The following is a 16,642-nucleotide window of genomic DNA, read 5'->3' as shown; positions in this document are numbered from 1 at the left end:
CCAGTTTCATTCTTCTACATGTAGCTATCCAGTTTTTCCAGCACCATTTATTAAAGAGACTGTCTTTTCCTCATTGTATATTCTTGCCTCCTTTGCCACAAATTAATTGATCATACAGCCATGGGTTTATTTCTGGGCTCTCTATTCTGTTCCATTGATCTATGTGTCTGTTTTTGTCCCAGTATCATACTGTTTTTTAAAAAATTGCTATTTATTTTTAAAATTTCTTTTCAGTGTTCCAGAATTCATTGTTTATGTACCACACCCTGTGTTCCATGCAATACATGCCCTCCATAATACCCACCAGACTGTTTTGATTACTACAGCTTTGTAGTATATCTTGAAATCTGGGATAATGATACCTACTGCTTTGTTTTTCTTTCTCAGGATTACTTTGGCTACTCAGGGTCTTTTGTGGTCTCATACAAATGTTAGTATTACTTGTTTATAATTTTGTAAAAACTGCTGCTGTTTTTTTTTTTTTAATAGGGATTGAATTGAACCTCTAGGTTACATTGAATACATAGACATTTTAACAATACTAATTCTTCCAATCCATGAGCACAGTATATCTCTCCATTTGTTTGTGTTGCCTTCAGTTTCTTTCATAAATGCTTTATACTTTTCAGAGTATAGGTCTTTCACCTCTTTGGCTGAATTTATTCCTAGGTATATTTTATGGTTTTTTTTTTTTTTTTTTTGGTGCAATTGTAAATGGTGTTGTTAATTTCTCTTATTTGCTACTTTGTTATTAGTGTTATTAGTATATAGAAATGTTATTGATTTCTGGATAATAACTATGTATCCTGTAAGTGTACTGAATTCATTTATTACTTCTAGTAGGTTTTGGTGGAGTCTTTACAATTTTCTTTGTATACGATCATATCATCATGTGACAGTTTAACTTCTTAGTTACCAATATGGATGCTCCTTATTTCTTTTTCTTGTCTTATTGCTATGGCTAGGACTTCCAGTACTATGTTGAGTAATATGCACAGGGGGTAAGTGTCCCTAACCTCCACATTATTCAAGGGTCAACTGTACTTTTGGTTGTGTGCCACTGAGTTTTGTCATGGCTTCTCTATAACAATAGATTACTAATAGTAATTTTTTTCAATGAGGACTGCTTCTAACATCCAATTAAAAAAAATAACTTGTATGCTTTTGTTGCTTTCTCAGAACCTTCACTCCCCTTACTCTACTTTTTCTGTTTTACTGCTATAGCCTTATCATATTCCAACACACTATCCCTGCTAGAATAAAGCTCTGGGGTCTGTTTTGTTTGTTATAGTTCTGGCACCAAGAACAGGACACATAGTGGGTAATCAGTAAGTACTGGCTAAATGACTAAATTTCAAGTGTATTATTATTATTATTATTATTATTAAGATTTTTACTCAGGATTTTGTGGGGATAATGTTGCATCATCCACCATACTCTCAGACATGATAAAATTTTCTTTAGAGATTTCTCTTTAATTCTGTCAAATTCTTCTTGGACCAACAGAACAAAAAGATTTCATTTTTCTTTCCCTACTTAAATTCTATATGTCCTACATTTCCCTACCAATTATGATTTCTCATTTTACTTGTCCCACTTGCAAAATAAATGACCTATGGGTAGTGGAATGGTCATCAACCATTTTCTATTTTCTCCAAATGCCCCCTGTGCATCTTACTATTGTACCCCTTATCTAAAGAGCATGTAAAAGTGTCCCTTTAACAAAGGCATATTCTTATTATGAAAGAATGTTACTGGTAAAAATCTAGGTTTTTTTTTTCATTCTGATATATTCCTTTTCAACTAGATATAAGAATTCATTCATTGAAAATAGGGATTGTGAATTTTTTCTGTTCTGACACACTGCTTGCTTCAGAAACAGTTATTAAATATGATGAATAAATTAATGAATAACAACCAGGGAGCAGATTATTCACTTACACATGGAGATGACCAATATGGGTACCCTGTTACTGCTGAGAGAGGAATATATGATTTTTCAAATGCAGAAGGTTGTGAGAGAAATAAATATGTCCACAGCAGTCCCACGCCATGAATATTCAGACCAGTCATTATTTCTATAGCCTGGAAGAAAAGAATGGCACTAATTACTTACTACTTTTCAGGCCCAACCTTTGAAAGGAAAACATCAAGAAAAAGTAAAGATGGAGAAGGCAGGTGACAACTTTTTAAGATTCTCAACACTTAATTCAAATGAGGAAGTTTTCTTATCATTTCAGAACAGTTTTAAGATGCAGCGACTATTTACATGCCCCATAAAACTGTACTAGGGGCTTGTTTATCTACTTGGTTCAAGTGGTCATATGGCATGAGCCCTCGAGCCCTGGAAGAACTGATCTCCCTCAATATTCGTCAGTGGCTATGCGGCCAACAATCCACATCTACAGACACAGCTCTTGTATCAGGCTTGGTATTTCTGATCTTATGTGCCCTTCTCTCATCTTCCCAAAATTTCATTCCTTCTGTTCCACCCGCCCTCAAGTCATTTGTAACTATGGTTTATAGCAGAGTCTGCTGTGCTTTATAAAGAAGAGTCAAAGAAAGATAGTGAACCCTTGGGATTCCTGGTTTCCTATAACTCTTTCTAGGAATCATTATCAGGTATGGAATTTGAGGAGGATCTCTGTCCACTGAAGCCAGATCAGTTGTGATAGTTTGAGTCAAAGGAGGAGGAAAATTAAAAGCTTACTACATAAAGTCACAACTCACTGTAAGAACTTTCAGTTGGTTTTCAGATAGATGTTTCTCAGGTGTGCTTCCTGCTGGCACAGCTGAATAAACTACTCCTGCCTATATCTCTACCACCCCAAACACAGGAGTTAGTCTGAAAAAAACCTGCAGCAGTTATACTGGAGTTCAGAAACTAGCATCTCTTGCCTTACTCATATTTCTGTGAGACCTGGGGACACTGACAACTTTTTTCTCACAGATTCCCTCATACAGGATAACTTTAACTTGAAGTTTGCAATAAACTTCTGTTCTGAAGCGAATTATGAGGCAAATAAAGATGTGGCTAGTTGGTGGGGATATTTATCTCATTTAGAGAGTACTCTGCCTTCCAGGCAACATATAACTATGCATTTAGTGGCATTTCTGACAGGCTGTGTCTGGGGAAGGAAGCAAGGGGACGTTGGGGTAGATAGGTAGTGGAGCTTCATAAAATATGATGACTTTGTCTGAAATCTGAGTTTAGTGAAGGATATAGGATCTTTAAAAACTTTTATTTTTAAATAATTATAAATTCACAGGAATTTTCAGAAATAGTACAGAGAGGTTCTGTGCATGCTGAACCTGGATTCTCCCAATGGTTACATCTCATGTAACTTAGAGTACAATATCAGAATGATGAACTAGACCTTGGTATAATGTCTAAGTCAGGCAGAAACATGTTTCCTACCGTACACCTCCCCCAGCCCCAATCGCTATCAATAGGCTGGAATGACACAACAAACTCTTAGTAGAAAATATAGAGGAGACAAGCTTCATGACGTTGGATTTGGTAATGACTCTTGGAAAAAAATGGATGAATTGAAGTACATCAAAATTTAAAACTGTGCATCAAAGAACACAATCAGCAGAGTGAAAAAGCAACCCACAAAATGGTGGAGAAATTTGTGAATTATGTATCTGATAAGGACTAAATATCCAGAAAATATAAAGAACTCCTATCACTCAACAATAACAGCAAAAACATACAATCCAATTAAGAAATGAACAAAGGCCTTGACATTTCTCTAAAGAAGATATGCAAATGGCCAATAAGAACATGAAAAGATGCTCAACCTCCTAACCAATCATTAGGGAAATGCTAATCAAACCACAGTAAGGTACCACTTTATACCTATTAGAATGGCTATCATCAAAAAAGAATACAAGCATTGAAGGGGATGTGAAGGAATTGGATCCTACTATAGGTAGGGATGTAAAATGCTACTACTACTATGGAAAGTTTCTTAAAGGTTAAACATAGAACAATATGACCCAGCATTTCCATACACACACACACACACACACACACACGAAGAACTGAAATCAGGGACTCAAAGAGACATTTTACACCTATGTTCATAGCAGCATTATTCACAATAGCCAAGTGTCTATTGACGGATGAATGGATAAACAGTGTAGTTATACATACAAGGAGGTATTATTCAGCCTTGAAAAAGAAGGAAATTCTGACTTAAACTAAATCATGGATAAACCTGGGAGACATTATACTAATTGAAATAAGCTCATCACAAAAGAACAATTGCTACATGATTGCATGTATCTGAGGTACTAGAGCAGTCAAATTCATAGAGACAGAAAGTAGAATTGTTACTGCCAAGTGCTACAGAGAGGGAGAGGGAATAGGGGAGTTATTATTTAGCAGGTATAGAGTTTTAGTTTTGCAAGATGGGAAGAGTTCTGTGGAGGGACAGTGGTGATGGTTGCCCAACAGTGTGGATGTACTTGATGCCTCTGAACCAATACACTTAAAAATGGGTTTGATGGTAAATTTTATGCTTATATATTTTAGTTCAGTTTATAAAACATATCACTTAAGTCTTTTGCTTCAGCAAGTCTTCTCTTGTACTGTGTTGGCAAGGATATGGGGGCATGGCCACCCATGGCCACTGCTAGGTGGGAGTTTGATACCCTATTCATACTCCATTGACACTGTGGGGGAGAGGGGCACCATAGGGTTCCCCACTAAGCCTCTGCGGATATCACCAGGGCTGATTGAGGTAAAGTCACCACATTATTTCCTCCCCATGTGGCCTCTACTGACACTAGGGTGGGGGTTAGGATAGGGGGCTCATTCCAGCTGAGAGATGATGAAGGCCTTAGCCTCCCACTTAGCTGCCTCCTGATACCACCCTGAGGAAGGGGAGGGACCTTGTTATAGGCAGGTGATGGGGTGACATACATATGTATATGACATACATAGGCATATAACACCTGCCTATAACATGCCTTATATACACACAGGTGTATATATATCACACAGGTGATATATACAGGTGATACACCCCATCACATACACACACACACACACACACACACTCTCTATATATATACACTCTTATCCAAGTGTTTTGGTTACAGTTTTCTTGATCACTCAGTTTTGCATAAAGCAAAAAACCAAAAACCAACCAAAAAAAATCGCAAAAAAGCCAGGAAACTCACCACCGTGTCATTCCTTGGATTCCAAGGTCCCTAGCTCTTCTGCCTCATCTGTACCTTTCAGAGTTGTCTTATATTTGTTTCAAGTTTTAGCTGCAATCAGTGATAGAAATAGGAAGTGTGTCTACTCCATCTTGTCTAGAGCTGCAAGCTGGGATGTTTTTATTGAATGAAATGAGACCCAAACACTTGGGTAATGGTAGATCTCATTATATGGGCAGTAATGTGGTCAGTAACAGACCTATTTATTCTCAAGATACATTTTAACTGTTCTTCTTAACACCCAGACCAGATAAGTGGGCAAGGGGATTAGGAATCAAAATCTTTAGTATCATAATATTGGGAATGAGGAGATAAAATTCTGGATTCATTGCTTGCTTTAATGTAAACTTCTAGTTCAAGTCTAGCAGATGATTGGGTAAATCTGAAATAAGTGATTTCAGATCACTTATAAATGCTAAGGCATTAACAGACTTGAGATGTTGGGAATATCCTTGGACGAACCTTTAAACCTGATGGTTTGATTCCTAATCTGGCTCTATCACCCAGCAATATGGGTAGATAAGGCAAAGGGATAGACCCTGCTACATCTGATGGGACCTGATTGGGGAAACAGTGGCATGATTAGGGGACGAAGTCAAGAACATAGTGCCATTATGATCAATGTCTACAAAGCTTTATGTCTGCAGTTTCTGAATATAGTTTCCACAATCTGGCCATCTCATTTGGGACCATGTTATCATTAGCTTAGCATGAGATGATTTATTAATGCCCAAAAGGAATTTTCTACTCAGAGGATATTTTCTGGGAGTACGATGAGGTTGTGATGGTTTGGGGTTATGTAAATGTAGTCGATAGATTAATAATCTCTGCTTTATTTAACTTTAGCATGATATACAGCTTATCCAATCAGGCTGCAAGTGGAAAGTGCAGGTATTTACATAACTCTTAACTCTCCTCCATTTGGAAAGATCATAATAGACATGGTTAAAGTCTTTTCATTAGTCTGTAATCATTTACTTGCTCAAGTAGTACTTAGTTCTTACCCCCAACAATCTTGTTTCCTCTCTTATCCACAGATGACGTCTTGGCATTTTTCACTAAAGATAGAATAGAAATGAAAGGATAAATGTGTTTCTCTTTTGTCATAAAATATGACAAAACCAAACCCAAACCAAAAGACCCCAAGCCGAAAAACTCTGAAGGACTGTGTTGGGGAGCAAACGGGAGAAACTGGTACAATACTGAGACTCAAACACGAGTCTCAGTAAGTGTCTTGGGTAAGACACTTAAAATCAAGAGGATAATCTACTTCTAGAGCTGCTAATTTTTCACTGTTTTGTAGTTCCCTGAGAGATGTTTTTCATCAAACCATCAAGATGGTTATCTTGAAAAAATTCAAATAATTATTTCTCAAATAGTTTTATTCATTTGCCATCCTTAAATTGGGCTGCAAGCAAATTGTCTGGGGTGGCTGCTCTGATTCATCAATCCCTCTAGAAATTACCAATGTCCCCGCAGTTTAGGGGGTCTGGGAAACTGGACTTCTGTTTGCTGTGCTTTAGTCTCTTACTCTACGCTATTTATTTCCTAATTAAAATCTGGTACAGGGGCACCCAACTGACAGACTCCATTCACATGCCTATATCAGCTGCAAGGGAAGCTGAGAAATAAAGTGTCATATATCCTGTTTTGGAAAGGTAGCTTCACGAGGTAGGGACCCACAAAAATGTAGGAGAGGTGTTCAATAGGTAAGCCAAGTAAAACTCATAGATATCTATCATTACAATTGTGGATAACCTTTGAGATTTCTGTAGAACTCCTATGAGTCCTTCCTCGAATGCATATTTAATATCCATGAGAATTTTTCCCGATAGGGCCAAAGGTGAAGATCTAACTCAAATTGGGTCCATAATGTGCTCTCCCAGGTTATTTGGGCTGGTCTCCATGTGAGAAGATCTAAAACCTTGGGAGCTATGGTGTGTCATGCTCCACCCTAATGGACAAAATGGTAGAGAAAGGGAGTTTTGAGTGTGAGATGAACAGAAAGGACACACAAAAACATGAAGACACGGGGGAGGAGAAGAACTTCCTGAGTTTCTGATGGCTTTCAATTTTCTCCTTCTAGTTTCTTTTGGAGAGCTGGCTGACTTCTTGCCCTTACCTTATATAAACGTATCTGTTCTTACATTACAATAGTTGTATCTTCATTTTGGTAAAACCAGTAAGAGACAGTTTTTGATTCTTGCTATACAAGTCTTTTTATTTATTTATTTTTAATGGCCCTGTCTTCTCACTTTCCTCACACGCCTTTGAGAACCTGCTCTCCAGGATCTCCAATGTCTGATGGACCTTCTTTTATTCCTCAACCTCTTATCTACAGCCATACCTTAAGTCTAACAACTTTCCCTTCTATTTACATAAACCGGCAAATCTTACAATCTGAGTTGCCCCTGAGGGGGACTCTTGACGCTTGACACTCAGAAAATGTAGAAAGGTACAGTGGAAAGAATCAAATTTTGTCCGTAACAAGTTACTACGTGGCCTTGTCCGTATCATTTATTCCTTCAAAGGTTGTTTTCTCAGCAGCGAAAACAAAACAACCAAAACCCCAAAACCAAACCCAAACCAAAAGACCCCAAGCCGAAAAACCCTGAAGGACTGTGTTGGGGGAGCAAACGGGAGAAACTGGTACAATACTGAGACTCAAACAAGAACCAGCTTTGGGAACGCCTGCTTTCAGAGCGGTCCGCGCCGACCTCGGGGCTCCCTGCGGTCACGTGATCACAGGGCTGGCGGGGCCGGCGGGGCGTGATCCGCCAGGTGGCGCCCTCAGTGCCCTACCTTTCGGCTCCTCCCGGAGTCCCGGCGGCGGCGCTGGCCCAGCGGGCACCCCTCCTTGAGCGGCGTACCTCATCCCCCCTCGAGCGGTTCCAACGCCGCGGTTGCGGTCGGGAGCGCGGCGTGGCGGCGCAGCGCGAGGAGTGGCGCGCTGGGGGCCTCCCGGGTCTGCGGAGCGCTGGCCCCCAGAACACTGGCTGGGCGGGAGATGGATTTTTCAATTTTATAGGAAAACTCTGTAGAGAGAACATTTTCAGTTTTCCAATTATATCAATATACTAGCCCTTCCTAATGGGTTTATGTCCTGGTTTACCAGAGAGAAATGAAATACTGATTCTAGCAGTCACCAATGATTAAAATGTTGTTTTTTTGCCCAATAAAATTTTGTGTTCACTCCCAGATGCTGAATAGGAATAAAATACTCTTCCATAGCTTAAAAAGAAAAATGTATTATGTCTATAAATATATAAAAATACTGGGGCATCTGGATGGCTCAGTTGGTTAAGCATCTGACTCTTGGTTTTGGCTCAGGTCATGACCTCATGGGTCCTGAGACTGAGCCCTAAGTAGGGCTCCAGACTCAGCAGGGAACCTGCTTAGAGACTCTCTCCCTCTGCTCCTTCTCCCTCTCTCTCTTTCACTTGATCTTGGCCAAAAGGCCGAGAAGCGATCTCTCTTTCAATTAAATAAATAAATCTTTTAAAATGTATGTAAATACTTTAAGTATACAATAATGTAAAATTATAGGGAGCTTATAAAATAGGAAAAAGCCCATAATAGCATGATGATTTTATGCATTATTCATATCAGTATCTTTAGTCAGTTACAATTTATAATTTTTTTTTTAAAGATGTTATATATTTAGAGTTAGAGATAGAGGAAGAGTGCAAGCAGGGGGAGGAGCAGAGGGAAGAGGGACAAGCAGACTCTGCTGAGCACAGATCCTGACTTGGAGCTTGATCCCACAACCCTGGGATCATGACCTGAGCGGAAATCAAGAGTCAAGACACTTAACTGACTGAGCCACTCAGGCACCCCAGTTAAAATTTGTTATTAATAGGTATTATATATTATGTGAGGTTTAAAACTTAAAAATATGCCATAGAGTGTTTGGTGTATTAGACCTGAAAATAATTTTCAGCAGAGTGAGCTGTTAGTCATTTCTCTGTGTAAGTAGATAAAAAAAACGTTATTTCAGAGTGTTATCTTTTTGGATTTTTCTCTGAACCCATATGTATTTCTACAGATATCAGGAAATTGGCATCTAATGAATACACGGAAAAACACAGCAGAAATTTGAGGGGGGGCATGGAGAGGACTTGACAAAAGATGCCCTTTATAGGTACTTATTAAATTGGCTGTCGAGCAGATAAAGTGAGAGAATTTGTATAGTGGCCAACGGGTATCTGAGAATGGAACTGAGATGGTGACACATTCTCTTTGAATCACAGTTATTAGAACCTCCCTGGTGGACTGAGATGGTCCCAGATTAGATGTGCTTTCACAAATGGGCATGACAGGGGAACTCACCAGGAAGGAAGGTATCTGGATGCTGTCTCTAGACTCAACAGAAAGGAGCAACGGAAAGGTTCTTGGAGGCCTCCTTATACTATGCAGGACTAGTTTTCCAGATTCACCAATTGATTCCATAGGTTGACATTTGCTGTTTTCAATTGGAGGGACTGAAATTTTAAAAAATTAACATTAAAATGTATTAAAATTCCTGAGCCTAAATGTGAAATAAATTTAAAATAATAAAATGCTTTGTTTTGTTAAGTTTGCACTTCTGAAGTTATTTAAGCTTAAAGCTACCTTTTAGGACACTGTATAAATTGAAATACCTTCTCTTCTTAGTCTGCGGCTTGCCTTTCCATTTTTTAAATAGTGTACTTTGTTGAGCAGATGTTCCTAATTTAAATGTATATCATTTTATCAATTTTATCAATATTTTTCTCATGGTCAGTGCTTTCTGTATCTATTTAAATAATCTCCACTTGCCTCAAGATCATGAGGATATTCACTTATGTTAAAATCTAAAAGCTAATTGTATTGTTTTTTAAAATTGTAGTGAAATATAAATAACGTGAAATTTATCAGTGAAACTATTTGAAGGGTACAATTCAATGGCATTAAATACATTCACAATGCCCACTACCCATAAGCCTAACCTTTTCATCATAAATGCTGTATCCATTAAAATATAACTTCCCCTTTTCTCTCCTTGTAATACCTGGTAACTTTTATTCAGCTTTCTGGTTTCTACGATTTTGACTATGCTAGGTACCTCATGTAATTGGAATTATACATTATTTATCCTTCTATATCTGATTTATTTACTGTGTATAATGTTTGCAAGGTTCATTCATGCTGTAGAATGGATCAGAATTTCATTCCTTTGTAAAAATAAATGTTATTTTATTGACTGTACAAATCACCTTTTGTTTAACCATTCATGTGTTGATGAATATTTAGGTTGTTCCCACCTTTTGCCTATTGTGAACAATGTTGCCGTGGATGTTGGTTTACAAGAATCTGCTCAAGCCCCTGTACTCAGTGCCTTGGGACACACACATAGAAGTGGAATTGCTGGAATGTATGGTAAAGCTATCTTTATAATTCCACTGCTCTTCAGAGACTACACATTTTACATTCCCACCAGCAAACCACAAGGGTTTCAAATTTCTGCATACTCATCACATTTGTATTTTATTTATTTATTTAATAATAGCCATCCTAGTGAGTGTGAAGTGATTATCTCATTGCAGTTTGGCTTTGCATTTTCCTAATGATTAAGGATTAATTGTACCTCTTTGGAGAAATGTTTATTCAAATCCTTTGCCAATTTCTGAATCTTTTGTTGTTGAGTTGGAGTTTTTATACATTCTGGATATTAATCATTTGTCATATATATGATTAGCAAATATTTTCTCCCATTCTGTAGGTTGTTTTTTCACTTTTTTGATAGTGTTTTTGGATGCATAAAAGCTCTTAATTTTGATGTTCTTTTTATCTACTCTTTCTTCTGTTGCCCATGCTTTTAGTGTCATTCCCATGAAATGTTGAAAAATCCAATGTCATGAAACTTTTCCCCAATGTTTTTTTCCTAAGAATTTTTCAGTTTTAGCTCTTAGCTTAAGTTTTTGGTCTATCTTGAGTTGATTTTTGTGTATGTATAGAAGGTAAGGGTCCAATTTCATTCTTTTGCATGTGAATATCCAGCTCTCCCAGCACCATTTGTTTGTTTGTTTTTGTATGATGAAAAAAATTGTATTTAGATTTAGTCAGCTAGACTCAGTTTAGATGATCCCAATTTTGCTGGCAACATCAAAGCATCATAGTCAGGGGCCAGTCGAACATAGGCCTTCTTCTCCCCATCAGGCCTGATCAAGGTGTTGACCTTGGCCACATCAGTGTTGTAGAGCTTCTTCACAGCCTGTTTGATCTGGTGCTTGTTGGCCTGGACATCCACAATGAACACAAGTGTGTTGTTGCCTTCTATTTTCTTCATGGCTGACTCAGTAGTTAGGGGGAACTCGATGATGGCATAGTGATTGAGCATGTTTCAAGTGCTCTTTCCAGGGTATTGGGGCTGCCTTGGGAGACGCAGAGTCTTGGGTCGTGGGATCGTAGGTGCTGTGCGGATCTTTTTGTTGTGACTGTGGATGGCTTTCAGCACCACTTTCTTGGCCATCAAAGGCTTTCCTTTGGCTTTGGCTTTGGGAGGGGGTAGGGGCTTCCTTCTCAACTTTTAGCACCATCTTCGTAAAAGGGATTCCAGCACCATCTTGTTGAAAAAATTGTCCTTTCCCCATTGGATGGTCTTCACACCTTTTTCAAAAATAAATTGGCCAAATATGTGAAGATTTATTTCTGGTCATCCTATTCTATTCCATCAATCTGTCCATCTTTGTGCAAGCACCACACTATTTTAATCCCTAAGCTGAAATGGCACAAAGAAGTAATTACTATTCACTTATGTGGAAAAAATTTTGAATGTTCCTCAAAAATAATGTGTTAGGCTTTTCTGATACCTTAGGATACATCTTGCTAATGGATGCACAGGATAAATTGAGATAAAACACAGATGCTCAAAGACACAATTCAAAGTTATGGCAGCTTGATGCTGAGATGCTGAGTGTAGTTCTCTAGGGATGGAGCTTGGCAGAGCTGTATTTGCTACTCAGGATGCACAATGCCTCTATAATGGCTCACTGTAAAACAAACACTAAACATTATTTTCACTTTTTGTCCTTGTTAAAGCAAAAATCTTCTTTGGATTTCTTTCAGTTAGGAAAAACAGTCATTAATGTAGATATTTTTTCTTCTTTCTTTTTGTAAAAGTGAGGTGACACAACACAGACTTTTGAAAAGTGGGGGGAATATATGTATAATTTTGTAATATAATTTAAAATCAGGAAGTGTGATGCCTCCACTTTGTTATTTTTTCCTCAAGATTGTTTTGGCTATTTGTGGTCTTTTGTGGTTCCTTACAAATTTTAGGATTGTTCTTTTTCTCTTTCTTAGAAAAATGCCATTGGAATTTTGGTGACTTGTATTGAATCTGTAGATCCCTTTAGGTGGTATGGATATTTAAACATTATTAATTCTTCCTTCCAGGAACATGGGGGTATCTTTTCATTTATTTGTGCCTTCTTCAATTTATTTTATCCCTGTGTTCAAGTATTCAATGAAAAAATCTTTCACCACCTTGGTTAAATTTCTTCCTAAGTCTTTTATTGTTTTTGATGCTATTGTAAATGGGATTTTTAAAATTTCTCTTTTGGTTAGTTCATTGTTGCTGTGTAAAAATGCAATGATTTTTATGTTGCTTTTGTATCCTTCAACTTTACTGAGTTCATTTATTAGAGATTTTGAGGAAACTTAAGGGTTTTCTAGTTATGATACCATGTCATATGCAAATAGAGATGATTTTACTTCTTTTCTGATTTGGATGACTTTTATTTCTTTTTCTTGCCTAATTGCTCAGGCTAGGACTTGCAGTACTATGTTGAATGGAGATGGCAAGAGCGAGCATCCTTGTAACATTTTTGATCTTAGAGGAAAAGATTTCAGCTTTTCAACATTGAGTATGATGTTAACTGTGGGTTTGTCATATACAACCTTTATCACATTTGGGTACATTCTTTCTATTCCTAATTTTTGAGAGTTTTTTTTTTCTCATAAACGCTATTAAATTTGGTCAAATGCTTTTACCTCAACTACTGAAGTGATTATATGATTTTTGTCCTTCATTATGTTAATGTGTTATATCACGTTTATTTATTCAGGTATGGTGAACCATCCTTGTATCCTGGGGATTATCCCACTTGAGCATGATGTATGATCCTTTTAATGTACTCCTGAATTCAATTTGCTAATATTTTGTTAAAGATTTTTTGCATCTATGTTTAATAGGCATATTCCCTGTAATTCCTTTCTTTGTAATGCAGTTGTCTAGCTTTGGTATCAGTGTAATGCCAGCCTTGTAAAATAAGATTGAAAGTGTTCCTTCTCTTCAATTTTTTTTTGAAGAGGTTGAGAAAAACTGGAGTTAATTATTTAAATATTTGGTAGCATTCAGTGAAGTCTTCTTGTCCTGGGCTTTTGTTGTTTGGGAGTTTACTAATTCAATAGCCTTGCTTGTTATTGTTCCATTCAAATTTTCTATTACTTCATGATTCAGTCTTAGTAAGTTGTAGTTTCTAGGAATTTATCAATTTCTTTGAAGTTATCTAATTTGTTGGCATGATTGTACATAGTAGTCTCATGATCATATTTGTTTGGTATCATTTGTAATGTCTCTTATTTCTCTTATAATTTTATTATCTTTTTTCCTTGGTATAGTTAAGGGTTTATCAATTTTAACTTTTCAAAAATCCAACTCTTGATTCTATTGATCTTCTCTGTTGTCTTTCTAGTCTCCATTTCATTTATATCTTTCCTTCTACTAACTTTGATCTTAGCTTATTCTTCCTTTCTTAGTTTCTTGAAGTATAAAGTTAGGTTACATTGTTTATTTGAAATTGTTCTTGTTTCTTCATGTAGGCATTGTTTCATAATTTATTTATAGGCTATAAATGTCCCTTTTAGAACTGCTTTAATTGCATCAAATAAGTTTTGATATGTTGTTTTTCCATTTCTGTTGTCTCAAGATATTTTTAATTAAAAAGATTTAATAATTAAAAAACGATTTTATTTATTTGACACAGAGAGAGAGATCACAAGTAGGCAGAGGAAGGCAGAGAGAGATGGGGAAGCAGACTCTCTGTTGAGCAGAAAGCCCATGCGGGCCTCCATCTTAGGACTCTGAGATCATGACCTGAGCCGAAGGCAGAGGCTTAACCCACTGAGCCACCCAGGTGCCCCCCAAATTAAATAATTTTTAGATTTATTATTTGACCCATTGATTGTTCAGAAGTGTGTAATATTAAATTAAATATTAAATTCACATTTTGGTGAATTTTTCAGTTTTTCTTATATTGTTGATTTATAGTTTCATATCACTGTCACTGGAAAAGTTGGAAAAGACTTGATATAGTTTGACTTTGGTTAAATTTGTGAAGACTTCTTTTTATAACCTAATATATGGAACTCACCTCTCCTTTAGCTTTCATGATACCACAATTCTCTAATTTTCTTTAATTTCTATGACCACTGCCTAGACTTTGTTATATCTTTTTTTCTTGTCATCAATCTTAAAATTAGGTTTCTCCATGGTTCTTCCCTCAGTACTCTTTACTATTCACTCAGTAATTTCACTCTGGCTGGTTTTATCCATTCTCATATTAAAAGAAATAATTAGGTTGAATTAAATGTACCAAAAGCTGTACATATCAATTATACAGGTAGATGAATTATCCAAAATGAATATCCACTGATGTAAATACTACCATCTCTTGAGAAGCCCCCCTCAGCCCTTTTTAAACTTTTTACTTTGTAGTAATTACAGATTCATGAAGCTTCACAGAATTATAGATTCACAAATACAGTACAGAGAGGTCCCATGTAGCTTTCACTCAGTATGCCCAGCAGTTTTTGTCTTACATAGTTACAATGCAATATCCAAACTGAAAATGTGATATTGGTACTATGTGTGTATAGAGTTCTAGGTCGATTTTATTATATATATAGAACCATGTAGTCTCTACCACAATCAAGATACAGACCTACTTCATTACCATGAAGATTCCTCCTGATGCTACCCCTTTATAGTCACAACCATCCCCTATCTCCTCACAGTCTCTAACCCGTGGCAGTCATTAACCAAAAAATTGGCTTTTTTCCCCCTCACTAGAATAACGCTCTTGAGATCCATTCAAGCTGTTACATTTGTTAACCCTTTATTAAGAGTTTTTGCATTTGTATTCAAGGGGGATATGGGCTGTAGGTTTGTTTGTATTTTTGTACTGCCTTTGTAATGTCTAGCCATCAGAGTGATACTGGCTTTCTAGAAAGATGTAAAGTGTTTCCTCCACTTCTATTTTCAGGAAGAGATTGTGTAGAATTGGTGTAAATTTTCCTTAAAATAAGCGGTAGAATTCTCCAGTGAAACAATGTAGACTTGGCAATTTCTTTTGTGGCTAGTTTTAAATTATCAATTCAATTTTTAAAGTAGTTATAGGGCTAGTCAAATGATCTATTTGATATACGTTAGTGAATGGTGATTACTTGTACTCTTCAAGGGACTGGTTCATTTCATGTAAGTTATTGAATTTATGCACATAGAGTTGTCTGTAGGATTCCTTTTGATGTCTGCAGGATCGATAGTGAAATCTTGTTTCATATATTGTTAGCAATGTGTTTCTTCTCTTTGACAGTCTTGCTAAAGTTTCGTCAATTTTGTCAATTTTTTCAACAACTAGCTTTTTGTTTCACTTTATTTTTCTGTTTTCAGTTTGATTTCTTATTTTTTCTTTTTCTATCTTATTTTTTATTTCTTTCTGCTTGCTTTGGGTACTTTTCCAAGTTTCCTAAGGTTAGGACTTAATACTGCATAGATAGATATAATAAAATAAAAATAATTTAACATTTATTAACAAATTTAGATTTAATAATTTAACAAAATTAAAAATAGTAAAAGTAAATATGCTGGGTGGGTGGTTTATGTTTTATTTAACATGTACTCTGATGTTTTTGTCTGCTTGTTCCATCAATTATTAAGAAAAGTTGCTAACATTTTCCCAGTATAACGGGTGGTCTATTCAATATTTTAGTACTTTTCCACCTTTGCTTTATATATCTTAATGATATGTCACTTTTTACATACAAACCTAGAATTATAGCTTCCTGGTGGATTGACACTTTTGATGAGATTTCCTCACCTCAAGACTTTTTCTTGCTTTAATATTTACCCTAATACTAGTTTGTCTACTCTGCTCTATTTTTTTTTTCTTTCTTGCTTTCTTTTGGATTTCTCATATTAAATCAGTTTTCTAAATTATTAGGTTGTTATACACTCTTTTATTATTCTTTTAGTGATTAGAGGTTATAGCATGCACTGTACCTCAACTTATTAAGGGCTGTTATAAATCAGTTAAGGTAAGGACCCTACAACACTTTAGCTTCATTTATCACCTGTCTTGTGCTGTTTCAGTTCTTTTCTAAATGTTTTAGT

At 36.4% G+C, this 16,642-nt stretch overlaps 1 protein-coding gene across 1 annotated transcript in view; it reads right to left on the bottom strand.

Moving 5' to 3' along the window:
- The window catches only part of LOC309840412 (uncharacterized protein), a gene marked incomplete at its 5' end in the record, with an annotated part of 71,102 nt that extends 59,515 nt beyond the window's left edge, over positions 1-11,587 (bottom strand). The window contains 2 exons of the mRNA XM_082682458.1: positions 8,032-8,225; positions 11,352-11,587. Of these exons, the coding sequence (XP_082538584.1) occupies positions 8,032-8,225; positions 11,352-11,587 (430 nt within the window). The remainder of the gene's footprint in view (positions 1-8,031; positions 8,226-11,351) is intronic.
- Between the last annotated feature and the right edge of the window lie 5,055 nt (positions 11,588-16,642).

Source organism: Mustela nivalis, assembly GCF_964662115.1.
Source record: "Mustela nivalis genome assembly, chromosome: 9".
Taxonomy (NCBI): Eukaryota; Metazoa; Chordata; class Mammalia; order Carnivora; family Mustelidae; genus Mustela; species Mustela nivalis.
The sequence above is the reverse complement of the archived record's forward strand: the minus strand, read 5'-3'. Positions and strand labels throughout refer to the sequence as shown.